General features: G+C 42.0%; 2 protein-coding genes across 5 annotated transcripts in view; both read right to left on the bottom strand.

Annotated features, from left to right (window-relative positions):
* mark1 (MAP/microtubule affinity-regulating kinase 1) overlaps nucleotides 1–13,235 on the bottom strand; it is a 43,647-nt gene extending 30,412 nt beyond the window's left edge. For all 4 annotated transcript variants that reach the window (XM_017683761.2, XM_017683763.2, XM_017683764.2 and 1 more), the window contains exon 1: nucleotides 12,861–13,235. In XM_017683761.2, coding sequence (XP_017539250.1) covers nucleotides 12,861–12,911 — 51 coding nt within the window. In that variant the 5' untranslated portion in view covers nucleotides 12,912–13,235. The remainder of the gene's footprint in view (nucleotides 1–12,860) is intronic.
* A 520-nt stretch (nucleotides 13,236–13,755) lies between these two features.
* The window catches only part of ptk7a (protein tyrosine kinase 7a), a 30,561-nt gene continuing 17,135 nt past the window's right edge, over nucleotides 13,756–27,181 (bottom strand). Inside the window, 20 exon segments of the mRNA XM_017683775.2 lie at nucleotides 13,756–14,756; nucleotides 15,497–15,675; nucleotides 15,831–15,982; nucleotides 16,113–16,193; nucleotides 16,411–16,640; nucleotides 16,881–17,033; nucleotides 17,184–17,378; nucleotides 17,957–18,084; nucleotides 18,250–18,394; nucleotides 18,502–18,651; nucleotides 18,916–19,035; nucleotides 19,708–19,843; nucleotides 20,144–20,280; nucleotides 20,418–20,684; nucleotides 24,596–24,692; nucleotides 24,695–24,728; nucleotides 24,840–24,987; nucleotides 25,103–25,287; nucleotides 25,439–25,541; nucleotides 26,085–26,381. Coding sequence (XP_017539264.2) covers nucleotides 14,596–14,756; nucleotides 15,497–15,675; nucleotides 15,831–15,982; nucleotides 16,113–16,193; nucleotides 16,411–16,640; nucleotides 16,881–17,033; nucleotides 17,184–17,378; nucleotides 17,957–18,084; nucleotides 18,250–18,394; nucleotides 18,502–18,651; nucleotides 18,916–19,035; nucleotides 19,708–19,843; nucleotides 20,144–20,280; nucleotides 20,418–20,684; nucleotides 24,596–24,692; nucleotides 24,695–24,728; nucleotides 24,840–24,987; nucleotides 25,103–25,287; nucleotides 25,439–25,541; nucleotides 26,085–26,381 — 3,098 coding nt within the window. The 3' untranslated portion in view covers nucleotides 13,756–14,595.

Below are 27,181 nucleotides of genomic sequence, written 5' to 3'. Positions count from 1 at the left end.
CATCTTTTTAAAATGTATAATCAAGGAAGTGCAAAGTAACAGCAATAAAATATAATCTGTGTATGTTCATGCTTTTAGGTGGACACCCTTGAGCTAAACAATAACTACAGAAACCACTCCCCTTGCTCTTCTTATCCTTCGCCATCCTGATGAAATACTACTGCATAAGCTCCTGTCCTCAACAAATATGATCATGATACACATAATATTCCTTTTGTAAAAGCCTTGACAAAATAACTGCTCATTGGTCACAATATTTACAGACAACACCACTGTCCAAAAGATTAGGACCCCCTTATTACAGTAAAGGTTTATTAAAGTCCTGCCACTGCCTGAGCAAAATATTTAGCTAAAACATATCACTACTAATCACATCAATGAGTGTTCAAATACAAGCAGCAGGCTACATCTTACCTTGAATTAACATGTTTCTGTTCGGGTAATACTACTAGCCTAGTACTTTTGCCTTCCTGCTCATGCTTGTCCCCCCTTAAGCCTAAGCAACCAAAGACTCTCACAACAGTGGTCGTCTGGTGCCACACAGAGCAGCTGGTATGTAAACACTCCATGCACCATAACTTGCTACCAAAAATAGCTGAGAGGTTAGTCAATTATTCTTAAGGAATAATGTGGGGAAAAAAAAAAACTAAATCCTGACTGTCTACATACCACAAGTTTTATATATAGGAGAAATAACATCAGAGATGACACTGATTGAAGATATCATTCTAGTCTTTAGCATAACTGTGCAACGATCTTTGACCACAGTTACAATTTCTTATTTTTATGTACTTTTCTCAAAACATTAGCTTATGACAGCCACTAAGCACAATTATGGAATCTGGGAACCAGTATATGAGCCTCTGTACAAAATGGCAAAAATGCTTGAGGGTTAACTGCTTAAAACATGCCTTTGCTTTGGTCAAGTTTGGTCTTTATATTACATAACACAATAAATGCAGAGTTACTGAGTTGCATAGTGACCACTGTAGTGAAAAGCATTACACCATTCACTTATATACTGGATAATGCCTGTATTCCTGCAAGAAATAAATAAAAGTAATAGCTTGTTTGTGTAAGCCCTTATGTCCCAATCTTTCCCTCTCTGTTCCCCAACCCTTCCTGTGAGCTTCCACAGCATGTCAGATATAACCCAATAAAAAGCCCATCTATCCATCCTTCCCAGTCGATACACTGACTCTTCGCTTGAAGGCTGTAGGTTACATGGAGGGCAGCCCTCACAGGCAGACCAGCTTAATGACATCACATAAATGCTTTTGGGGGTGAGCACAAGCTCACAGAAAAAAAACTGGATAATATTACTTTTTCCAAGGACATGATAAGGCTTCTCCATAATAAAAAAATTTAATTAAAAATCCAGGAGACGTCATTGCTTAAGAGGACAGCTATTTTTGACATCTGGGTGCAACCAATGCTCAGTGTACAAAATGCTAACATTCATTCATGGTAAGACACCTATCAGAGACAGAACGCAGTTCTTTGAAGAAAGACAAGCCACACCAGGGACAAATTTGGCTCTTATAAATGGTCCCACACAAATGTAACAAACAATAATGCTGACTCATCTGTGGTCTTATTTCAGGCAGCAGAGAAACGAGGTCAATCTATTCTCTAAAACACAGACCTAAACATTGAAAAAATACACTTGGCAGGACTCCTAGACCTCTGCGATATGAGTCTCCTGGGGTCTGTTACCGTGGACACCATTCAAGTATCAGAAGAAAAACTGGAATACATATCCTAATTTTTGTAACGATAGCAAAAGACCCAATTTAGAATCTGTTAGTCAGCATTCAGAGTACAAGATGACTCAGCTAGGTATCAGTATCAGATGATCTAAACTCATCAAATGCTGCTCAGTAGCGAATTTTGGTTTTTGGGACATGGTCCAAAGTTCTCTAAAAAAAGTCTAAAGGTAACATTTTACTGTGCTGTGGTGTAAAACAAATCTCAGTTGAGGATACATTATACGTTTTTTCTCGTCCTGTCACATTCTGATAGCATATAAAAAGTGTTTCCACAATGCATAAGATAAACCATTTTAAGCTTTCACACAATCACATCTCTGCCTGTGACTTTACAAACATGATAGCATTTCCTGAAAAAGAACGCTTTCAAGTCTTGAGCTGTACCACTTCACCAGTCTTCACATTTGCTAAAATGCACTGAAATCCAGGTGATGGTAGTTGGGCTTGGTGCCTATCACATGTTAAATTTGGCCTCGGCTATAATGCCTGGTGCAGTCTAAATAATTTTGCTATGGCTCTGGACAGATAGATAATACTTTGATTTATTTTCAGTAATAAATACAACAACAACAAAAAGAACATGACTGTTGGCAGTCTGATGCACTATTAAACGTACTTGGACAAGGTTGCCTGTTCAATCCCCAGTGCTGACAGTCCATGACTGAGGTGTCCTTGAGCAAGACACCTAACCCCCAATTGCTCCCGGGGCACCGTGGATAGGGCTGCCCACCGCTCCAATATTTTATTAATATTTGACCAAAAATATCAAATTTGTATCGAATATTATCAAATATTTGTTGCAGCCCCAAGAAACTGAAACAAACTGCCTACTAAGCAAGTTTATGGTGTGGCAGTCTATGACTTATAAATAATCAGCACTGAGATCTAACACATGAGCTGCATTTCAGGACATATATCTTCTACTAACTTTGAAGAGATAATATAGACTACCAGTTTTTTTTGGGGGGGGGGGGGGGGTGAAAAACATTAAATTATACACTTTGGGCATTAGTTAACATGCAAATACAGTGAATAAAGAAAGATAATTTTGGAGAACAGTTGTTAAGAATAACATGCAAAAAATATCTTTTTTTCCATCTGGCAACAAATAACCACGTAGCTGAGAGCTTTATCAGACAACAAAACGGATTGTGGGATGATTCGATCTGCAAAAAATAAACAGTAAGAGTTGTCATTTGTGTAAGCATTCGGGTAATAAGGCAAAACCATGACATCACACAATGTGTGATATTGAGACTTTCTCAGATTTACAAACAAGGTTGCTGATTACATAAAAGTTGATAATAACATAAAAGTGCATTGTGACTTGAGACCTGCGCAGATTCCTCTTCCAGGAAACCATGTAGACAGAAAGCAGTTAAGCTGTATGCTGCACCAAGCACATTTACAAAGAATCCAAGATATTGAAACAGGATATCCCACCACCCAGCATGTTTTAAGTTATGTTATGTTCAGTTACGTTATGATTTATTTGGTAAACAAGCTTTTACCATCACAGGGTTCGGATACATGACATCTTTTATATAATGAGGTAGCAGTAGACCATTGTCACGTTGCTCATTAATGCAGAAGAGTAAATGTAATGTTAAATGATTTACGGTCACAATGGCCCAAAATCATGGCTGCGTTCCTATATGCAGCAATAATTCAACTAAACAGTCTTACCATTGTTTCCACTCCATCAAGCTTAAAAACATTCAACTTCAGCTGAAAAGCTCTGCTCATCATGTGTCACTTTTAACAAGGTAACCAATCAAAAAGGAGGTAAAACAGTGGAGAGTGAATGTGGGCTGTACAGTAGGTCAGACTTACAATATTTGATTAAAACTGCTCACCTTCAAAATAAACATTTATTTACTGGTGTATTTACAATCCTGGGAATCATCACAGGAGTTTGCTTAAAAACCTTGAGAAACACACCACAGTAGCTTAGTGATTGGTTTACTCTAATGCCAAACTATGACACTGTCTCTGTGCTGGTTGTGCTGTTCAGGGCACTCACTAATCTTGCTAATGTTTACATACATAAAGATCAGCTCTGGTCCTTTTTCACTTTGCAAAACTTGTCTCAGACAGATTACTTGTGATTTAAATGCAGATTTTCTCCAGAATACATTCCGCTGTCTGAAAGCAGCTGCTTTGCTACAGAGATTTGACAGCAGCAGATGTGCAGGGTCAAACAAAGTTTGAATATTTTTAAGTTTTGTGTGACGCACTTCAAACTAGCCTTTGCGTCCACGCTGGAGGAACTACCAGATATGCCAACTACTCTCCTATCAAACGCACTGAAGCCGAAGGAATATTTTAAGGGAGGCTAAATAACAGCAACCCTCCATTGCCGTTCTGTTAAACGTAGTAGGCGGAAGTTCCTTAACGCTACTATTCAGAGCCAAATGTGATGATAAAGTGATGGAGAAAACGGTCTATAACGTATACTGTCCAGCTCTGCCTTCCATGAAGTGGTCTAAAGTAGCTAGCAATCAGCACTCCCAGAGTTTATTAACCAAGTAAGATATTTGTGCTCCATAGTTTATGTGAAGGTCTTAACAGAGAGGAGAATTACCACTCCATAATGTCTTCTGGGTTTCTCAAACACCAGAGTCCAAAATAAATGAGTTAAGATGGAGCATTTTCCTCTCCTTGGATCACCACCTTATTGTGGTGGAGAGGTTTGCGTGCCTACATGATCCTAGGAGCTATGTTGCCAGTGGCGCAAGCTCCTGGTAGGGTCTCCCAAGGCAAACAGGTCTGAGGTGATGGGCCAGACAAAGGGTGATCCAAAAAACCCCATATGATGAAAAAGAACAGGACCCAATTTCCCTCGCCCGGATTAGGGTTACCGGGTCCTCACCCTGGAGCCAGGCCTAGAAGTGAGGCTCCTTGGCGAGCGCCTGGTGGCCGGGCCTTTACCCATGGGTCCCGGCCGGGCCCAGCCTCAAAGAGCTACATGGGACCACTCTCCCACGGACCCACCACCCGTGGGAGAGGTGCTTATGTGGGGGTCTGGTGCAATGTGTATCGGGAGGCGGCCGAAGGCGGGGGCATTGGCATTCCAATCCTCGGCTACTGAAACTGGCTCTTAGAACATGGAACGTTACCTCTCTGGCAGGAAAAGAGCCTGAGCTAGTATATGAGGCTGAGAGATACCAACTAGATATAGTTGGGCTCACCTCAACACACAGCAGGGGCTCTGGAACAGATTCTCGAGAGAGGAGTTTTTTTATTCCACTCTGAAGTTGTCCATGGTGAGAGGCGTCCGGCAGGAGTGGGCTTACTCATAGCTCCCTGGCTCATCGCCTGTACATTGGGGTTTTCTCCGGTGGATGAGAGGGTTATTACCCTGCGCCTTCGGGTCGGGGAACGGGCTCTGACTGTTGTCTGTGCTTATGCACCGAACGGCAGTTCAGAGTACCCGGCCTTCTTGGAGACCCTGTAGGGGGTACTGGAAAGTGCCTCCTGTGGGACTCCATTGTCTTGCTGGGTGACTTCAACGCTCACGTGGGCAATGACAGTGAGACCTGGAAGGACGTGATGGGGATGAACAGCCTCCCTAATCTGAACCCAAGTGTTTTTTGTTATTGGAGTTCTGTGCTTGCCACAGTCTGTCCATAACAAACACCATGTTCGAACACAAAGATGTGCATACGTGCATATGGCATCAGGACACCTTAGGCTGCAGTTCATTGATCGACTTTGTAGTTGTGTCATCGGATTTGCGACAGGGTATATGCAGAAATTCATAGCTTAAGTTGAATTTAATACCTTTTTAATACCTACAAAATATTTTTTAATACCAGCATGACTTAAAGCAGCTACTGAAGTGGCTTTAAGTGAAAAGTAAATAAAGAAATAACACTTTTTTTTTTAAAGATATAACACATTTTTAATTGGACTCAAGAACTGCCCAGAAAGAGATCTCTGTAGAGTAAGGTGAGTGAGTATGTGCATGGAACATTCTCCACCCATCTATGGCTGCAGAAGGAGAGGGGAAAGCAAGAGGAGCTGGTGAGCTTCGTGAAGTCCTCTCTCCGGGCAGGAACATTGTGGAACAGAAAATGCATCGCTCGCAGAAGTTTTTCCAAGTTGCCAGGCTATAAAGCCTGCCTTCATGGCATTGTGGAGGGTATGTAGTCCACAGCTCCCAACCATTATCACTTGAGCACCTCCATGAAGCCAGGCATGCTCCTTTTGAAGGAGATATAAGAACTTAAAATTTACAATTGGGCCATCCATTCCGACCGACAGAAGCTGCCTCATGTTCAATTGCGCAACACATTCCTGTGAATCATCACACAGAAGAAAGATTGGATGAATAAACACTTATTGTTGAAGTAAACTGCATATACAGACAAACAGTAATGTATGCTTCAAATCGAACATTTAGACAACATTAGCCTATACTTACAAGAATAATTATCCTTAAGTAAAACATGAGCCAGGTGTTGGGTAACATTTGACAGAGATGGATATGTCAGGACAAGGCTTGGGCGGTATACATTTTTTCATAGCGCGGTGTACTCTTGACTGCCGGTATTTACGTTTCCCATGACTGTCTTATGTTGCAGAATGGCATACTTTGAGGTGAGTGCAATATCGACGTACTCCCATCTCTAACACAGCCTTTTTTGTAACAGGATACAGCTACGGTCTCCCGAACAGGAGTGCTAGATGTCCTCATATTTATTCTAAATAACCAGTGAGATTATACGCTAGCACGTCAGGACTTCAACTTGCATATTGTTTGAAACGAACGTGAGATTGAAATATTCATTTTAAGTGACAGTAGTGATGTTGTCTAGCAAGGTGATATTTTATTGAGATGGCGATTTATCCATTTAAAAGCATTGCCATGGCGATCGCTATCGTTTAATTACCTTACAATCAGACGGCTGGACATCTCTCTGTGCTCTACGGGATGCTTGAATTTCCCTCCGGGTAGAATAAAGTACTATCTTATCTGACTTCTTTCTTTCTGGGTTTCAATTAACTTAAAAGAAAGTTAAAAGCTCCAAAGTCTCCACTCAAATAAGGGTTGGAAATGCATTGGGGAGATGGTGTAAATTCCTACGAATTCCCTATTCCTGCAGTAATTCCCCGTTACATTTAGATGCTATCCTGTGTGACTCTCACGTGAATCAGGCTGCTTTTTCTCAGAGACACTGCGGTTTACCCAAATAACCACCAGGTAAATAAAATATACATGTACAAATGTAAAAATAAAATATATTGCCGGCATTTTGTCAAACCGCGGTACAAAGCATTAATATCGCCCATATCACCCAAGCCTAGTCAGGAATGATTAATAAGAAAATAAACTTACTTTGATGTGCTGCAGCAGGTCATCAGCTGTTGCATGTCCCAGGAATTCTGAGCCAAAATATCTTGACCTGACACAGCCATCCTCCAAAAAACGAATATGTATGTCCATCTGGTTTTTTTTTTTGAGGATTGGTTGAGGCTCTCGTCAAACATTAGAACGAACGGCCCAGCTTTGTTTATGGTCTTCACCAGTTACTTCTTGAAACATGGCGCAATACCAAATTTGATAAAGTAAGCAGTTTTATCCTTGCCCAACGCGAAGGATTTAGCTCTCCAATGCCTTCGTTAGAATTGAAAGAGTGGTGTTTCGTTTGGTCCAAACACCACAGCACCTCAGCTCCCAACGTAGCGGCAGTGGTGACAGGGCATTGGGTCTGCTGCTGTCTGGCATCTGAGCACCTGTTGACAATGCTATCGTTTGGAAAACTGCTGGCAGTCGTCCGGGTAGGGAGAGCAGTTGACGGCAAAGCAGTGGCGGTTGATGTCGGCGATGTACCGCAGAACATTGAAATTGGAAGCTGCTCCCCACACCTGTGCATCCTCCTTTGGTGGTTAGCGGACTCCATATGCGATTTTACCGCATTCAACCCCATACAGAGTACGCTGATGGTCTTCTTGCAAACGTGGCAAAAAGCCTCTCGGTTGTTTCTAACCACTGGCCTAAGCCAGTCTTTAAATCTTGGCACTTTTAAAACTTGCACTTTCCCATAGTGTTTCGCTAACAGGTTTGGCGGCAAGCCAGGCGGGTATTTAGGTGACTGGCGCGTGCGTGAACAAACATCAGGTCATGTCACGTCATATCACTGCTAGCAACATAAAAATAAATCTAATTTAAGGAATTTTAGGAGAAAGGCCTGTACTTAACACACATTCAAAAACGTCTAGGCAGTTGGATGAGGGTTCGAAAATTTAATACCTCGTCAGATGAAGCTTATTACTTTTTAATGGCCTTAATTTTGGCCAACTGAATTTACTACCTTTTAATACTTTTTACAACCCCGTGGACACACTGTGCGACCATGTGTTTTGGACACCCAAGTGAAGTGCGGAGATGTCAAGAGCAGAGCTGTCAAGAGCGGAGCTGTCAAGAGCGGAGCTGTCAAGAGCGGAGCTGTCAAGAGCGGAGCTGTCAAGAGCGGAGCTGTCAAGAGCGGAGCGATCACCACCTAGTGGCGAGTTGGATCAGATGGTGGGTGAAAATACCGGACAGACCTGGCAGACCCAAACGAGTTGTGAGGGTTTGTTGGGAACGTCTGGCAGAGGAACCTACCAGAAAGATCTTCAACTACCACATCCGACAAAGCTTTGACCGCATACTGAGGGAGGCCGGTGACATTGAGTCAGAGTGGGCCCTGTTCCTTGCTTCCATTGTTGATCCAGGGGATCAGAGTTGTGGCCGCAAGGTCATAGGTGCCTGTCGTGGCGGCAATCCCCAAACCCGTTGGTAGACACCTCGGGTAAAGGAAGCCATCAAGCTGAAGAAAGAGTCCTATTGGGCCTGGTTGGCTTGTGGGACTCTGGAGTCAAAAGATGGGTACCAAAGGGCCAAACGGGCCGCAGCTTCTGTGGTTGCTGAGGCAAAAACTCGGGTGTGGGTGGGGGTTGGTGAGGCCATGGAGAAAGACTATTGACAGGCACCGAGAAGGTTCTGGCAAACCGTCAGGTGCCTCAGGAGAGGAAAGCGGTTCCTGACCAACACTACAGTGGGGCTGGGGGGCTGCTGACTTTGACTGGGGACGCCATTGGACAGTGGAAATTATATTTCAAGGATCTTCTCAATCCCACCAACGATCCCTTCCCCAGAGGAGGCAGAGCTTGGAGATCTGAGCGAGGGTCCGTCGGGCTGAGGTAGCCAAGGTGGTTGGAAAACTCCTTGGTGGCAGAGCACTGGGGGTGGATGAGATCTGCCCGGAATTCCTGAGGGCTCTGGATGTTGTATTGGCTGACATACCTCTGCAACATCGCATGGACATCTGGGGCAGCGGTCCCCCTGTAATAGCAGACTGCTGGTCCCGCTTTTTAAGAAAGGGGACCAGAGGGTGTGTTCCAACTACTGTGGGATCACACTTCTCAGCCTACCTGGTGAGGTCTATGCAGGGGTACTGGAGAAGAGAGTCCAACCGATCTCAGCTTGAATCCACCCAACCAGTCTACATGTGTTTTGTGGATTTGGAGAAGGCATTCGACCTTAATATGGACCCTATGCTGGTCCGTCATAGTGAAGAGAGAGCTGAGCCAGAAGGCGAAGCTGTCAATCTACGTTCCGACTCTCACCTATGGTCACCCAGCTTTGGGTAGTACCCGAAAGAACAAGATCGCGGACACAAGCGGCACAGCCGCGGCACAGTATTTGTTGCAGCTCAGACACAGTCCATGTGTTCTAGCCAAAGTTGTGACCATTGCAATAACAACTGTAGAAGGCAGTGATGAACATGTTTATTTATTTGAGCTTGAGTATGTCTGACATCAGTTGGGAGCTACCAAGTATTCACTGGCAGGAACAAAGCTAATCAGCCAACTGTTCATCACAATTATTTATATGGCAATTAAAAGAAAGCTAAAACTAATAATTATTATAGTCCTGCCATCACAAATAGGCAAACATGCCAGTGAGTTTTACCTTTTGTAACGCCAGGGTCCAAAGGAACACATATGCTCTGAAAGCCCTGCTTTAGGAAAGCTGGCGAGACAAAACCTCTTTTCTTTGTTTCTCTGTGAGTAGTGGTCCCAAATTTGTTTACCCTCTGCCCCACACATTTGAGAGCTTTCCCTGCCCATGCCCTATTATAGTTAAGAAGGGCTTGTTAATTACCTGACAAGACGAATCTGGGTGTTTAAACCGGGAAACAACTAAATCTGCAGGGCAGAGTTTTAGCTATGAAGCACACAAAAATATAGTTTTAATATCTAGTGCAGCGGTCGTCAAGCTTGCTCCTGGGGTACTTCTGCCCTGCATGGTGTGTTTTCCCTGTTCCAACAGACTCAGCTCACCTCAGGAAGGGCTTCATAATTAGTTGCATCAGGAGAGTTCAGAGCAGAGGAAACACTAAAAGGTGCAGGGCAGTACCACCCCATGATCAGGACTGAGAACCTCTGAGATGGTGTAATTTTTTTTCCTGCAAAGCAAGTTACAAAAAAAAAAAAGCCAGAAACAATTAAAAACTAAATAAATTAAGTATATCTTTGTCATACTGTTCACTCTCTGGTCATGCTTTCATCAGACATAATTAATTCAGAAAAGGTAATAAAAAATTATCCATCTACATGAATTTACGTAATCGCAGCAATGGTGACTGTAACAGGGATCTGTGCAGTCTGTGTCATGATGGACAAACAATTTTAATCCTACAGGACATTTCTTTAATTAGCAGAAGTCTCAAGAAGGCAATCTAATGATCTTGTTTTATGATGTTTCAGGTGTAGGTCCATTCAGTTTTTGGTGTAAATCACACCAGTTGTTAGACATTTCCTACCAGCTTGAGTTCTGCTGCTCCCACTTCTCTAATGCTATTGCACTGGACACAGAAGCTGCATAGCAGGCTAAAAGAGAAGGGCAAACTGTCCTCTAAATCTTGAGACCCATGATAAATTTTTACAGCAGCAAAGAATGCAAAATCATGAGCATGGAGCAAATTATTACATTTATTAAACTAACATGTATAACCTAAAGTACTGATTATTAGGCACTTTTTGAGCCTGTGTCACCTGTGACCATTTGTTTTTAGACTGGAATTAACTGTCATTAACCACTACTAAAAATACATGAAGGGTAGAAATTATGAGATCACATCACCTGAGCATTTGACTGAAATATAGTAGAGGCATCAACCTTTCTAAGACAAGCAGCAATGAACACATCTTCGCCCCTGGGAGTTCAGAGACCTGTGCAAATTCACAAATTTACAGCAAGGTTTCCTAAGACAGCCTTGATCCCTATGTTAAATCAGCACATTCAAATAGCTGGAAAACCATGCTAAATCAATCCAAGATCAAAAATGGTCTGGAAGTAGTAGAAGTATTCATCATTATAATAATTCCCAATTTTACTGATTTCATATCAGTAAACTCTTACTCTTAGTAATTAAAATGTACTGTTAGCAGATAAGTAAAACCACACTCATATCATGGTATCAAAACGGTATAACAGTATAAGTCTAGTAAACTTAAAAACAAGACATTGTCTCAGCAAGTTTCAGCCAACTTCTACAACTGCTAAATCCACAGAGCACATAATTCCTTCCAATCCTATCTGTGGAAGGAAACAATAACATAGTACAGTTTTTGTGAAAGGACTGTCTGACAAAATAGTGCAGTACTGTAAGATTTTATAGACAGGAAGGAAGTTCTGATTTAATTGCACATTTAAGAACTGTGAAAAGGCACTTTAAAGAAAGTCCAGACATGGTAACTGCAGTTCCTAAACAAACTGTTACATATTTCTCATTTCTATCACCCTAGAGGTGACCTGCGATGACAAAACAGTGGACTGATTACTGAGCCATTAATAACTGGCTATTTATACACCACAAAACACAATGCGTTATAGTACTTAGTCACAGTGAACACGAGATGACCTAATCATGAAGGGGGAAACCCAGCTAACTGTTCGTCACAATTATTTAAATGGCAATTTAAAGAGAGTTAAAACTAATTATTATTATAGGTATGCTATCACAAATTGACAAACATTTTTACTTAGTTGTCATCCTTGACAGGCGAATTGAAGACGATATTGAGGTATTTAACTAAAAACACTACGTTGGGAATTGAGTGTCACTATTCTATACGGGATTTCAACTCTATTTAAAACTGAATTAATGTTAGTGGCTATAAATGCAACAACGGGCGCATTTCATTTTCTAATACCGAATGCATAAACATGCTTACTAAGCATTCGCGGTGCTATCTACATACCATAACTAAATTATCCAATTAAGAATCCCCGCATGACCACTTACGCACAATTCATGATTTTTTTAATCAGGAACGTATAACACTATAATTGGAGGGAATCGTGAGAATGCTTCCAAGAACCTGCAGAGAAGGCTGCTTCGCACTGCCCGCGTTGGCCGTAAAGATAAAGAACCAAAGACAGTGGACTGATTACTGAGCCATTAATAACGGTCTATTTATACAACACAAACCACAATGCATTATAGTACTTAGTCACAGTGAACACGAGATGACCTAATCATGAAAGGGGGAACCCTGCGATATCTCTTTATTTTGCTGCAATACTGTCAAACTCATATTGTTCCTATCCAGTTAGCCACATCCAGCCGGCTAAGGTTGAATGGTTAGCGCAAGGCATTGGCTGGACGAAGAGCATCGCTGTGCACCTGAGCCCGTCTATCTTTAGGTTTCTAGTTAGCTAGCGTTAGCTAGCTTAAATGCTTGTTTTTTTTTAAACTACAATCTTTAGATTTCAGCAAAAACGAACGTTAACTTACCCTGTCTAAAGGAACAGAGCCTAAGACGGTTTACCAATAGCGAGGGTACTTGTGATGGCGAGCTTGTTGGATAAAGACTGTTGCGAGTCAACACCAGCTTTCTTAGCAAGATAAGAGAAAAAGTGCCTCCACATTATTAGGATATTAGCTAGGTCGCTAGCTGGCTACGGAGATGGGCACTAGCTAGTTAACTAGCTGATGTAAAACATCACTCGACATGAATCAAATTCAACCAGTATAACTGTGCAAACAACACGTAAATAGAACAAAACACAAGCGTGCTAACGTTACATGTACTCACATTCTCCGTGTCGCGCTCATTAACAGTTGGCAATGGCGTTCTGGTCGACATTTTGTACGTTTAGGCCGCTTAGCAAAGCGCTGGGCTAGGCAGCAAAAGGACGAGCGCTACGAGAGGGTGATATAAATTCCCAGCCCTTTACGCAGGCATTCCTAGCCGAACTGATGAAACCGCACTACCAGTCCCAAGAAGACAACAGCATTTCCCCCTCTGAGCCGACATGAGCCGGAGGCAGTGACCCTTCCGCCTGAAAAGAAGATGCGCTTCCAGGTAACTTCTGAACGGGAATCCGTACAGCGCTGCTGGGTGGATGAACGGGAGCAGAGCAGAGCGGAGCGGAGCGGAGCGACTTCAGGCTTCAGCCTCAAGCGCTGATCCACTCTGACAGACACAGCAGAGTACAGAGGGGGAGGAAGAGGCATGCCGTAGCTAATAAGACAAGTTGTAAATATTGCTGAAGACTGAATCAATACTAAATAATACAAGTCTTCGCAATAATATACTGTTAATATTAAAATAAATAGTGATGATACGTTGCCTATATAAACAGAATCTATTTTTCATGCAGATATTTTTAAAAGCCGATATCGGTTATATTTATCCATTTCTAACATGAAAATACTGTTTAATGTGAGAAACATGTTATGTATTAACTTTAATAATCTAAGGGTTCTGTCCAGAAAGGCCATTTCATACAAACGCATTGTGGGGACATCACCCTCTAGCGACTTAACCAACCCCTGCATGAATGAATCCGGGACGATTTCATCCAGTCCATTAAAGCAAACAGCAAGTTTACACATGTAACATAGCCGTGTAGTCCGGCTGGTAAAGCACCACAGACAGCTGCATGAAGCATATCCTGCAAATAATGAATTATACACAAAAGACAAAATCACATTTTGTACAAAGCTTTATTGCATTAGCAGAATATTTGTTATTCCTCTTTTTTGAGTCAAAACTATTTTTTTTACACAAACCACGCATACAGCTGTAACAATAAGTGGGGAAAAAGTATAAAAACCATCAACAAAAAAATACAAAGCCTTTAAAAAGATTCAGCATAAAACATACACTAATACAGCATATCCTTCATTTTACAGGCACTTGAATTGAAACGTTCATAACAATGATCTCAAGTCATCTTAACCTTTGCCTCAGCAAACTAAATCAGCTTCAGAGTACTCCGAATTCTAAAAACATCTAAAATAAAATGAATATAAAAACAGTACCTTTCTGTACAGTGTAGACAAACAGGACCTTTAAAATAAATTAAGAGGTTCCTGGAACAACCCTTCTATAATACAATGTAAAAAATGATCAGTGCATGGTTTAACAATGTATATCAAATGTACTCTGCACTCTGTGTGAACATAGAATTCTTACTGCTCAGGCTAACTTGATGCCACAATTTAGCAGAGCTGACATGATAATTATTTCTACAATTGTAGTTTAGAACCATCTCTTTATGCCATTTGTTTGTCCAAAGGTACAGAATAACTTCATCACAAAGTCCACCCATTTGCTGAGTTGATAGGTAGAAAACATATTGAAGAAGAAGAAAAAAAAAACAAAAAAAAAACACAAAATCCAGCTTTTATTCAGAAGCAGTTTGGTTTTCTTTCCTTGAGAGGGGGATCTAATTTATGACTATGGCTTTCATAGTCTTAGCAGACCAATCCAGTTTCTTCTGTTCGGTGTGCCTCAGTCCAACCACCATCCTTCTTTCTCTCTCTCACACCTTGCTCTCAGAGGGAAGCTCGCTGAGGGCTGTGACAATGTCGCTGAAAGAGGCTCTGTCCTTGGGACTGGCAGCCCAGCAGCGCAGCATAAGCTTGTACACCCTGGAGGGACATCCCTGTGGTGGGGACAGCTTCAACTTTGCTTCCTGAAGCCCTAGACCATACGGAGAGCCAAAGATGGTTAGCATTAGAACAAAAATCAAGGGGTTCTTCAAGTTACCAAGCAGCTGAGAACTGCTTCAAATAGCATTTACATTTATGGCATTTTGCTGACGCTCTTATCCAGAGCGAGGTATAATTTGATCATTTTACACAGGTAGGCCAAGGTGGTGTTAGGAGTCTTGCCAAGGACCCTTATTGGTATAGTGCAGGGTGCTTGCCCTGAGCTGAGTGGGTTGGGGAATTGGGAACCAGCACTTGTTAAAATATCTGAATATTAATGTAAAGAAATGAAAACTCATGAGTATACCAGACATCTTAGTAGTTTAATGTGACTGTGGTTACAGCTGCTGGGTAAAGAATAATGAAGATATCCTTCTGAGCATTGTTGATAATGGATAATGTGAAACCCTCCAGCTCTGTGTATATATGCATTTTGGTCCATATACCTTTAACAGTAAAGTTGTTCTTAAGCTATAAAACTGCTTATTTCACAGTTTTAATGACCATAAAGTTATCTCTAAGGCCAAAGATGAGATGAACACAACAAATGAACACAACAAACTCAAACATTGGGGTCTAAAATGTTCTGCCCTTTTCACACTGATTCATACTGCTCATGAGTCTACATTCTAGTATAAAGCCAACTGCAAACATTAGGATGTTTTTGTTTGTTGGAGAATGTGCAAGAACACAGTATTACTGCATTAAAACAAACAGAAAAAAACATCTTACCTTCCAGCACCTTGTCATCAGGTAGTTCAGCATGTGGAAGCTCTCCAAAGCTGAAGACCTCCCACATGAGCACTCCAAACGACCATACATCTGTCTTGGTGGAAAAGTCATCCTCAAACACTGACTCAGATGGAAGCCAACGTAGGGGGATCCAGGCTTGACGGTAATTGTAATACTCACTACACAAAAACACAAACACACACACCCAGAGAAAAATATATAGCACAATTTTTCAGTGATTCACATTCACAAAATGAAATCCACCCTCTGAGTAATAAAACCTTTTTATGAGAATGATTTCAGGTAAAAATATCTATTAATGCTTTTAACTAACCTGCTATAGACATCTTTACTGAGGCCCAGAGAAGATACTTTGACCTGCCGCTTTGCACTAATGAGGCAGTTGCGTGCAGCCAGGTCCTTGTGGACAAAGCGCTGATTTGAGAGGTGTTCCATTCCCCAAGCAACCTGCAGACACAAAGACACCTGGAGACACAGAACAAGAGACATTGTGAGTGCATGTGAGTATGAGCATAACTGAATATTTATACAATGCTAAAACAAGCAAATGAGTGTGAATCGTAAGCACTGATTTCTAGGTGTTGAACAACATTACCTTTTGCTTGGTGCCAAGTGGCCTGTTCTTGCCTTTCTCATCTTTACTTTTGGAGATTTTCAGGTACTGCTTCAGATCGCCCTGGGAAAGAGGCAACATAAACCTTAAGGTACTCTTTGAAAAGACACTTTGTCTACTGTGAAATATTTTGTGGGAATGAAAAGAAGTGCATCCAAAATAGAGTTAATTTAAACACAATCCAAATGAAAAGTATGACCAACTAAAGCATACTGTCATACCTTCTTTACATACTTTCTGCTTAGAATAACTCTACAGTGGGGAAAACATGGAGAGTTACCATATCAGCATATTCCAGAATCATGTAGTATGGCTCAGTCTCTCTGCACATGCCCAGCAAACGTGTAATGTTAAGGTGGCCAAGTTTAGCAAACATTTCACTCTCGCGACGGAAATCCATCTGCAGCTGCTCATCTCGTGTCTGCAGACCCTTCACTAGAACCACGGTCTCCTTCTCATCTTCACCAGTCTTTACCTTGGCTAGGAAAACCTCCCCAAACTCGCCCTTACCTTAGGAAGTACACACACACACACACACACACACACACACACACACACACACACACACACACACACACACACACACAAACAGTTGGTTTTATCAAACTTATTTATCCAACAGCTTTTTCTTTAGCAATAATTCAAGATGTGGTGGTCTAGACAGTTAACAGACAGTTGGTCTATTGGCTATTTGGTTAATACTAAGTATTTAAATATTTCCTGATGGACAAGAAAGCAGTACGACAGTACCCAGGGTTGTGATAGGATGGAGGTTAGCACGGGGAAAACAAAGTTTATCATTAGTGCTGTGGCGTTTGTTGTTTCCAGTAGCTGTTATGTTAGTCAGTGCCACCTCCTCTTGAATCTCTGCGGTAGTCTGGCCATTCTGCTGCACTGCACCTCCTATAAGATGAATCAAAAACTGCATTAGCATGGTGCATGATCCAACAACCATTTGCCTAAATAATCTGAGTTGACTTTTTTTTTTAAAGCAACAGTTTCATATTTGGCTGATATTTTTCCAAGACAAACTTAATAGCTTTTAACACTCACCATTGAGACATTCCATTTCAGGCTCATCTCTGCTCTTCTGTAATCTTTTGGCTTTGCGCCTCTGCTTGCAGTAGAACATGAGGCCAAGTACAACGATGATGTAAGCAACAGCTGCCCCCACTGACAGGCCAATGGTCTGGATCATTTTATAGGGAGCTTTCTCATCATCTGACATGGAGTGCTGCACTGGCTTTTCTGTAGCCAACAAAATAAACCATATGAGTTATTCACATGCAAAATAAAAATCATCCCCCTGCCCTCACCTTTGATGCTCTGAATCTGTCTCTCTCTCTCTGTCTCTCTCACATAGCTCTATAGATTAATCCAGCTGAAAGGGTCTTTTTATTCCTGACCAAGTAACCTAGTAACAGAACTCAAGTGACATACAGTATGGACTGAGGGCCTGACCATAATAAATTAAGGCCACAATTAACCCAGACAGCTTCTCAACCTCTCTGGTGCATCTATCCCTTCAACAGCAGAGACAAAAAATTGACAGTCACATTCTAATTTAGATTAATCAAACAAACAGTAATTCAATGTGCTTAATCTAGCTACCAATCCAGCTATCTAATTATTTTCTATAAGGTCTCTGAAGTATTGATGTATGAATGCTTGAAAACAGACAAAGAATGCATAATATAAAAGAGCAACAAGGATGGTATAACTTTAATAAAAAAATTAAAAAAAAGATAAAAGATAAAATTATCATTGCTGAAGCTGGCACAAGAGACACTGATGGTTGCCTTGTGTTCTATTCAGTTATGGCTCACCCACGACATAAAGCTCTGCAGATGTGTGTGCAATGTTGCAGCTGTTCCCAGCAATGCACGTGTAGCTGCCAGTGTCCTCCATAATTACGTCATGAACAATCAAAGAACCATTGGGCATCATCTGAAACCTTGGATATATACAGCCAAGAGAATCACTGAGTTAGACACAATGAAATTAAATTAATGTTTAGACATTAGTGATCAACCTCTATTGAATTCTATGTAAGGTATTTTTATGAAGCAGATCTCATTTCCATCAATGCTTGCTTCATGTGCCGGATACTGTGTTTTACCTGCTCTTGCCAGCCTCCAAGAACTTGTCCTTCTTCTTCCACTGGATTATGGGAGAAGGATCTCCCGTGGCCTGACAGTGGAGTATGGCAGTGTGACCCTGATACACCGTAGTGTTCTCTGGCTTCAACTTAAACACCACATACACTGAGGGAGGGGGGGGACAAAAGAGATGCAAAAAGAGATTTAATGGATAAATTCATTAAGCATATATTCTGTTAAAAATTATAGCATATCAAATTCTCAGTATCTACCTGCAACAGTGAGCTGAACCACAGCTCGGATCTCTCCTTGCAGGCTGTTGGAGGCCAGGCAGGTATAGTTTCCAGCATCTGCCCGAGTCACTTTGGAGAAGCGCAGTACGCCTCCATTCTGTTTCACTCGAGCCGGAATCTCCCTGCCATCTGCAGGGGGCAGCAGAGATACACACTGATCGTCTCCAACAACAGCTGTGGCCACTTTATGTACGAAGACTGACATATTCTAAAGCATTCTAAATCACGAATGTAGTGACTTAGAATCATGAATTCTAAGTCACTACATTAATATCATCACAGATAAGACTAATATCTCTGGAGTATTTCTTAAGTTCCTGAAAATTCTTCGAAATGCATAATTTTAGATCCCTTTGTTTTAAATAAAAGGTGCATTTTTCTCCCAATACACACCAGCTTTGGACCAACGGATGGTGGGGGGCAAACGGCCCTTGGCAGAACACTGCAAATTGCCTTCCTTATCCAGCTCCAAACACTGCAAGGACTGTGGCGTTGGGGTGAACTTTAGCCGTTCTGGGGTGCGTAGCAAAGATAAGGTTGTTTAAAGAATGTGTGACAGCACACACGTACATACAAAGACAGAAAGAGGAGATGGAGATAATGTACAATCCTGTGCAGAAGTCCACCCTTTCATTTATATAATTTACAGTCAAAACAGTTTTTTTTCCACTTTTCCAACATGCATTTCCAGCATCAGGGGAAAAAAATTAAATATAGACTTTTGTCACTTGCTTTCAGTTTTTTCAAATATATAAGATCTCCAAAGTTAGATCTTAGAAATTGTTTGCATTTTCTGCTTGTCAGGATCCAAATAATCTCAGTTACAAATTTAAATTCATCAGTCCATAAAACTTTACAACTCAGATGTCCAGCTTTGGTGATAAAGTGCAATTTTTTCCTAATGTTTTTTTCTTATCTATTTTCTCTATCTTTACAGCTACACATCCTTTCAGACGTTGTGTCTTCTCACAGTAGAAATATGGACAACAACACTTGCAAATTTTTTCAGAAAAGGAACATTTTATCCATTTCTTGAAGATGAAAACTTTTTTTTAAAGTACTTTTTATCTGATGGTGATGGTTTTGGTGGCTTACCAGATTCTTAGAAGTCGTATTTTCATACACATTGACTGCAACAAAAATCTATTCTTATTACACACACACACACACACACAAATTTCTTACCCAAGATGATGACTTTTGCATGGGCATTTATACTTCCCGCTTCATTTTTACTCTCACAGTGGTACTTTTGCCCATCATACACTTCCACATTATTGATGCGCAGGGTTCCATTCGGAAACTGCTTAAAACGCACATCCTATTAAACAGACAGACAGTATAAGAGTCAGTGTGTGTTTCTGTAAATAAAGGACCCATGTTTTTTTTGATCCCCTGAGCCAACAGGACATGACTGAAGTGCCCTTCAGTAAGGTGTGTGTGTGTATACACACACACTAGTGTGCACAGTTGAGTAACTTAATGCCTAACTTATGATTGTCTGATTGCTTAGTGTAACTGTCAAGAAACTTGTTTCATGAAAATTTCACTGTGTAAAGACAGCTTTATTCTCAGGACAGAGTAAGGACAGCGCTCTTTTTTACATCATCCTCTCACTCACCTCACCACTGATAGACTGACTGGCACGATACCATGTGACCTCAGGGTCAGGTGTGGCACGGGTGTGACAGTGTAAATATCCAGCATGCCCCTCTTCCAGCTGGCTGTCCTTTGGCATTTCAATCCATTCAGGTGCAGCTAAGAATGAAAGACAGCAACATTAGAAAGAACACAGCTTGAATTCCAAATTGTTACAAGTGCCAAAATAACACAACACAACCAAACAGTTACGCATGTTTGTGTGGTTAGCAGAACACAGATGCGTCTCAACTCACTGGCAACAGTGACCATCAGTTCCTGCTTCCTCTGGCCAGCCTTGTTCTGAGCAAAGCAGACATAGGTGCCCGAGTCCTCTCCGCGGGTGGGGCTGAAGACCAGGTCCAGCCCATCCTGGTACACCCGGCCCTCAGCAGGAACCCGCTGACCTTCCTGCTCCCACCACACTTCTGGCTCTGGGTGCCCACGGGGCGGTCTGCATGATACCCGCTCCAGAGAGTCCGCCGTGAAAACTCGAGACTGATGCATCAGCATGTCATCAATTTCTAATTGTGAAAGGAATAGTGTAAGAGTGAGTGAGTGAGAGAGAGAGTGAGTGAGAGGTACAGCATTCAAGGTACAAGGTTAAGGAAAGACAAAGTGATAAAAAAAGCCAGTGACAAAGCTGAACAAACACTGATGACTAAGGAGCAGCTAAAAAAAGCCAAGACAATTTCAGGTCAGCTGAAAATAACACACTATATTGCCAAAAGTATTTAGTCATCCATCCAAAGCATTGAATTCAGGTGTTCCAATCATTTCCATGGCCACAGGTGTTTAAAACCAAGCACCTAGGCCTGCAGACTGCTTCTACAAACAACTGTGAAAGAATGGGTCACTCTCAGGAGCCCAGTGAATTCCAGCGTGGTACCGTGATAGGACGCCATCTGAGCAACAAGTCGTGAAATTTCCTCACTACTAAATATTCCACAGTAAAATGTCAGTGGTATTATAAAGTGGATGTGCCTGGGAACGACAGCAACTCAGCCACAAAGTGGTTGGCCATGTATATTGACAGAGTGGGGTCAGCGGATGCTGAGGCGCATAGTGTGCAGAGGTCGCCAACTTTCTGCAGAGTCAATCGCTACAGACCTCCAAACTTCATGTGACCTTCAGATTAGCTCAGGAACAGCATAGAGAGCTTCACGGAATGGGTTTCCATGGCTGAGCAGCTGCATCCAAGCCTTACATCACCAAGCGCAATGCAAAGCATCGAATGCAGTTGTGTAAAGTGCCACCGCTAGACTCTAGAGCAGGGGAGACACTCTCTGGAGTGACCAATCACGCTTCTCTGTGTGGCAATCCGATGGACCAGTCTGGGTTTGGCAGTTGCCAGGAGAACGGTACTTGTCTGACTGCATTGTGCCAAGTGTAAAGTTTGGTGGAGGGGGGATTATGGTGTGGGGTTGTTTTTCAGCTTAGTTCCAGTGAAAGGAACTCTTAATGCTTCAGCAGACTAAGCGATGGCCCCTACCTATTCCAACATGACTGCACAATCGTCCATAAAGACATGGATGAGCGAGTTTAGTGTGGAAGAACTTGACTGGCCTGCACAGAGTTCTGAACTCCACCCCTTCAGAATACCTTTGGGATGAATTTGAGTGGAGACTGTGAGCCAGTCCTTCTCGTCCAACATCAGTGTCTGACCTCACAAATGCACTTCTGGAAGAATGGTCAAAAATTCCTATAAACACACTACTAAACCTTCTGGAAAGCCTTCCCAGAAGAGTTGAAGTTGAAGTTGTTATAGCTGCAAAGGGTGGGCTGACATCATATTAAACCTTATGGATTAAGAATTGGATGTTACTCAAGTCCATATGTGTGTGAAGGCAGACAAGCCAATATCTTTTGGAAATGTACAGTATTTCAGAAACTGCTTATCTATTGCCATTTTCAGTCACTCTAGAGTTTACATGATAATCACCGTTTTGGGAAAAGAACTACAGAGGACTAATTCACCATTGTAGGGACAGTCATGGGCTGGATGTTAGGGAACTAGCTAGATGTTAGGGAACTTTGTGCCCGAAAGGTTGTCAGTTTAATCACAAATGAGGACAACAGAGAGTACAGAGAACTGATTCAGGACTTTGTGGACTGGTGTCTCTGGATAAGAGAGTCTGCTAAAATGCTGTAAATGTGTCTGCGGAATCACCTACAGATCAATGCGTGGAAGACCAAAGAACTGGTGGTGGATTTCCGCAGGTGCACACATCCCCCTCCAGCAGTGAACATCCAGGGAACGGACACTGAAAGAGTGCACTCTTATAGGTACCTGGGTGTGCACCTTAACTGTAAACTGGACTGGTCAGACAACACTTTTGCACTTTACAGGAAAGGTCTCTACCTGCTCAGGAGATTGAGGTCATTTGGAGTGCAGGGGCCACTCCTGAGGACCTTTTTTGACAGTGCTGGCATCAGCCATCTTCTATGGAGTGGTCTGCTGGGGCGGCAGCATCTCCACTGTAGACAGGAAGAAACTGGACAAACTGATCAGGAGGGCTGGCTCGGTCATGGGACTCCTCTAGACCCAGTGCAGGCGGTGGGAGAAAGGAGGATACTAAACAAGCTAACATCCATGTTAGAGAACTACTCCCACCCAATGCATGAGAGTCTGGCAGCACTGGGCAGTTACTTCAGTGACCGGCTCCTTCACCCCAAGTGTGTGAAGGAGCGCTATCGCAGGTCCTTCCTTCCTTCCTGCTGCTGTGAGACTGTTCAACCAGCACTACTCCCAGTAGACCACACACGCACACACGCACACTACACACATTCAGAATGCAAACATTTTTCATTGTGCAATATGTTCCCAAGTGCAATACAGATTTTATGCAACTCTTATTTTATTATTATCCTTATTTTGTTGTAAATAGTCTAGACATTTAGCTTTAATTTTTTGTTATTTATAATGTTTATAATGTTTCCTGTTTCTATTACTGAGTGCCTTACTCCTGTTATTCCGCTGCTGCTGCTGCTATAATACTGTGATTTTCCCTGCTGTGGGACTAATAAAGGATTATCTTATCTTATCTTAGAATACGTAGATAAAATCTCCCCATTGTGGGACTAATAAGGGTCTCTTAAATAATTAATCTTAACCTTAAAAAGAAGGATTTCCATTTTCCTTCATTACAGGGGCATTTCATGTATTTAACAAAACATGAGAACACTTATGCTGTACAGAATATACTGCAAATTTTACTCAGTAAATCACATTAGACACAGGGGAATTTACTGTATAGTCATATGTGCAACACACTTCTTAAACATGAAACCAACATATTTAAAATCTGCTTAATATGGAAAGTACACAAAATGGCTTTGGAATGGCTTGCAGTTTGAAGTGTCTCAAGCAGCTTTTAAAACACACACACAAAGACATATATACACACACACACACACACACACACACACACACACACACACACATACATATATATATATATATATATATATATATATATTATAATATATATATATATAATATACACACACACACACACACACACAACATATATATATATATATATATATATATATATTATATATATATATATACACACACACACACACACACACATTGATGAGAGTGGTCAGAAGGGAATGACCAGATTTGTTTGAGTTGAGGTAAATGGGCTACAGCAGCAGAAGACCATACTGTGTTTCACTCCCGTCAGCCAAGAAAAGGAATCTTAGGATACAGTGGGCAAAGGCTCATCAAAGGGTCAGAATTGGGTGTGTCAGTTTGTCTTGTTTCAACAGTTCAAGCTGGTGGTAGTGGAGCAATGGTGTGGGGAATGTTTTCTTGGCACTTGTTTGGCCCCACTAATACCAGTCAAGCATCAACTGAATGCCACAGCCTATAATGAGTAACGTTGCTGACCATGCACATTATTATGGCTACATTTTACCCATCCTCTAATGGCTACTTCCAACATGTCATGAACATGATGATGAGTTCAGTTTACTGTGTGTACTGCATTTTTATCCAATAGAGCACCTTCGAGCGTGAGTGAGAAATTTGCAGCAAGAACGTGCAGCTGATAAATATGCAGCCAGTGATGTATTGAACATTGAACAGCATCTCTGAGGAATATTTTCAGCACCTTGCTGAACCCATGCAATGAAGAATTCAGACGACTTTTGGGATAGCAAAGGTGGGTGCTACCCAGTATTCCTAATAAAGTGGCTGGGGAGTGTATAAACTAGTGTAAAAAAATGCAGCAACAGTTCAAAGAAAACGTAGGATCTGCATACTCACTGTTTTTTTTCCCTAGGTCAATGGTGTAAGCATGTGTGCGCACGCGCACACACACCCACACACACACACACACCCACACACACACACACACCTATGAATGAATGAATGAATGAATGAATGAATGAATGAATAAATAATTCAAAAATCTAATAATCTTACCAGCTAGTCTTAGAAAAGCCTCCAGTGTAACTGGGGGGCCATGGGGCCCCTGAGCCACACACCTGTAGCGGCCAGTGTTGCGCTGTGTGACCTTGCTCTGATGAAGAGTGAGCCATTGTTCAGCAGAAAAACACTGTGAAAACAGCAAGTATTAGCAGGCCAAAAAGGCAGACCAGAAAAAACAAACATTCCACTCCCCCTACCTCACTCTCTCTCTCACACACACACACACACACACACACACCGGGTCTTGTTGGAGATCAGTTCGTTCTCGTGGTACCACTCTACAGTCGGCTGTGGCTCGGCTGTAAACTGGCAGTGAAAATGAGCCTCCTCATTCTTCAGCACCACCAGGTCCTCTGGCTTTACCACAGGCTGAGGGTAACTCTCATCTATTGTAAGAAACAGTGAACATTAAAATATCATAAAAATTGTGCACTACTTGTGACAAAAAGCAGATCCATCACACTATTAACACTCATGCTAAATATCAGCATACACACACACCTATGATAGTAACGGTGAAGTTCCTGCTGCTGCACACTTGGCCAGCAGCGTTTTTGGCGCAGCAATAGTAGAATCCATTGTCGTCAGGGCTGGTGCTGGGGAACATGAGCGTTCGCTCCTTGTTGTTGATCTTGCGGTTCTTCTCTGCCAGCAACACTCCATCTCTGTACCAGCGAATGGTTGGCCTGCACGTTTCATCAAGAGATCAACAACAGATCAAAACTTTCCATATTGTATGTAGTAGAAGTTATTCTCAAGTCCAAGATCTCAAGCAATAAGGTGTAGAAAATCCTAAAGAATGCAAAATAAAAAGCATGTAAAAATTAAATGTCTCACCGTGGGTGTCCATCAATATCACAGCGTAACGTCACAGACAAGGAGCTTTTAATCTCAGCCTCTGACGCTGGACTCTGAAGAGTCACCTCACCACTTTCTAACCCTATATAGAGAGATTGAGATCAAGAGATTGAGATTGAGATCAAGAGATTGAGATTGAGATCAAGAGATTGAGATTGAGATCAAGAGATTGAGATCGAGAGAGAGAGAGTGTGATAAAATCCTCATGGTTAGTTTATCTGTATATGGCTGAAACTGCTGTCCCTCATTATCATACTCAAATGCACCGAGTGACACCATATAATCATGCCTTGCACTCACAATAAAAACAGATCCCTCTTTTCAACTGACCTTGGTTGTTATCTGACACAAGCAGCCAGACACTGCATTTCAAGCAATTAATCTTGGCAAGTGACATAAAAGGGAGCTTTGTCTGCCCCCTCACACTGGCCCAAAATAACTTTCTCTCATGCAGGCGTTGTTTAGTTTTCTGTAGTTGCAACGGCAGCAAAAGGGTGGGACAAAAAAGCCAGCATCTGTGGCTTTATAAGCAAGAGTGAGGTTTAATGTGGCAGCAGACTAACACCAAGCCATAAAAGGCTGAGAGTGGGGTTTTACTTTTGGGAAAAATAAGTATTCAGCTCACATTTGATGTTGAAAGAAGCCTCGCTTGTGCGTTCCTCTTCTCCTGTGATGTTTTTTGTGGCCACACACTGGAAGTTGCCAGCGTCCAGAGTCCTATCGATGGCGCTGAATTTCAGGTTTCCTGCCTCCTGGAAGCGGCGCTCTGAACTGGAGACGCTCTGCCCATTGAGCAGCCATCTGTAGGCCACACCCTCAGGATCGCTCACCTCACATCGCAACATTGCACTGCGTCCATGCAATGCATCCTGCGATTTAGGTTCTTTTGTGAAATGGAAGGATGCAGACAGCACACAGAGCACTAAAAAGAGAAAAAAGATAATTTTAATTAAAGCAGAGCAAAAAATTGTCAGTGTCATGGCAAAGTATTGTTACATGTATCATTACAAATGTAGAGGAGGAGAAAAAACATTTTGCACCATTTCTCACCTTTACTTCTTTAACCTCAATATCGCCACATAACTCACAAACTTAATTAGGGAAGTTTAACCCACCTAAAGCAAAAAGCAAACGGCAAAGGCAGCACTGATGAGAAGCAGAACACACCCTGCCTCCACACTCGCAGTCTCAGTCTGTTCTTTGTTTAAAGGCATCTGGGAGAGGAAGGCCAGATGCCCAGGTCGACTGCAGAGAGGCCAGGTCTGGATGGCTGCAGTCCCTCATTAAAATACTCAAATGCCCCAAATGACACCAAATAGTCATGCCTTTCACTCACAATAAAAACAGGCCACTCTTTTTCTGACCTTATTTGATATCTGACACAAGCACCTGGATATTGCTGCTCTTTTATACAGAGGCATAGGGCAAGCTCTCCTATACCCACACCCTGACCTTAGCAATTACTGGATGGTCTCAGATTTGCAGGGTTTTTCTTCAAAAAAAAAAACCCAGACAACAGGCAGGTTGGCCCAATGTCAGCATATTGCAGCTGACCTGATTGACCTCTGTGAGGTACAGTGGCTCCCAAATGTATCCAGACAGTTTAACCGTTGGCAAACTTAGCAAAAATTGCAATCTTGAAAAGGTCTGTTTAAAATATGTTACATTTTAAGATGTGGTACAGACTTTTAAGTATGGTATAGATGCCTGAATACTTTCTAT

This window comes from Pygocentrus nattereri, chromosome 15 (assembly GCF_015220715.1).
Source record: "Pygocentrus nattereri isolate fPygNat1 chromosome 15, fPygNat1.pri, whole genome shotgun sequence".
NCBI lineage: Eukaryota > Metazoa > Chordata > Actinopteri > Characiformes > Serrasalmidae > Pygocentrus > Pygocentrus nattereri.
Note: the sequence above shows the minus strand (reverse complement) of the source record. Positions and strands in the feature narration are given on the sequence as shown.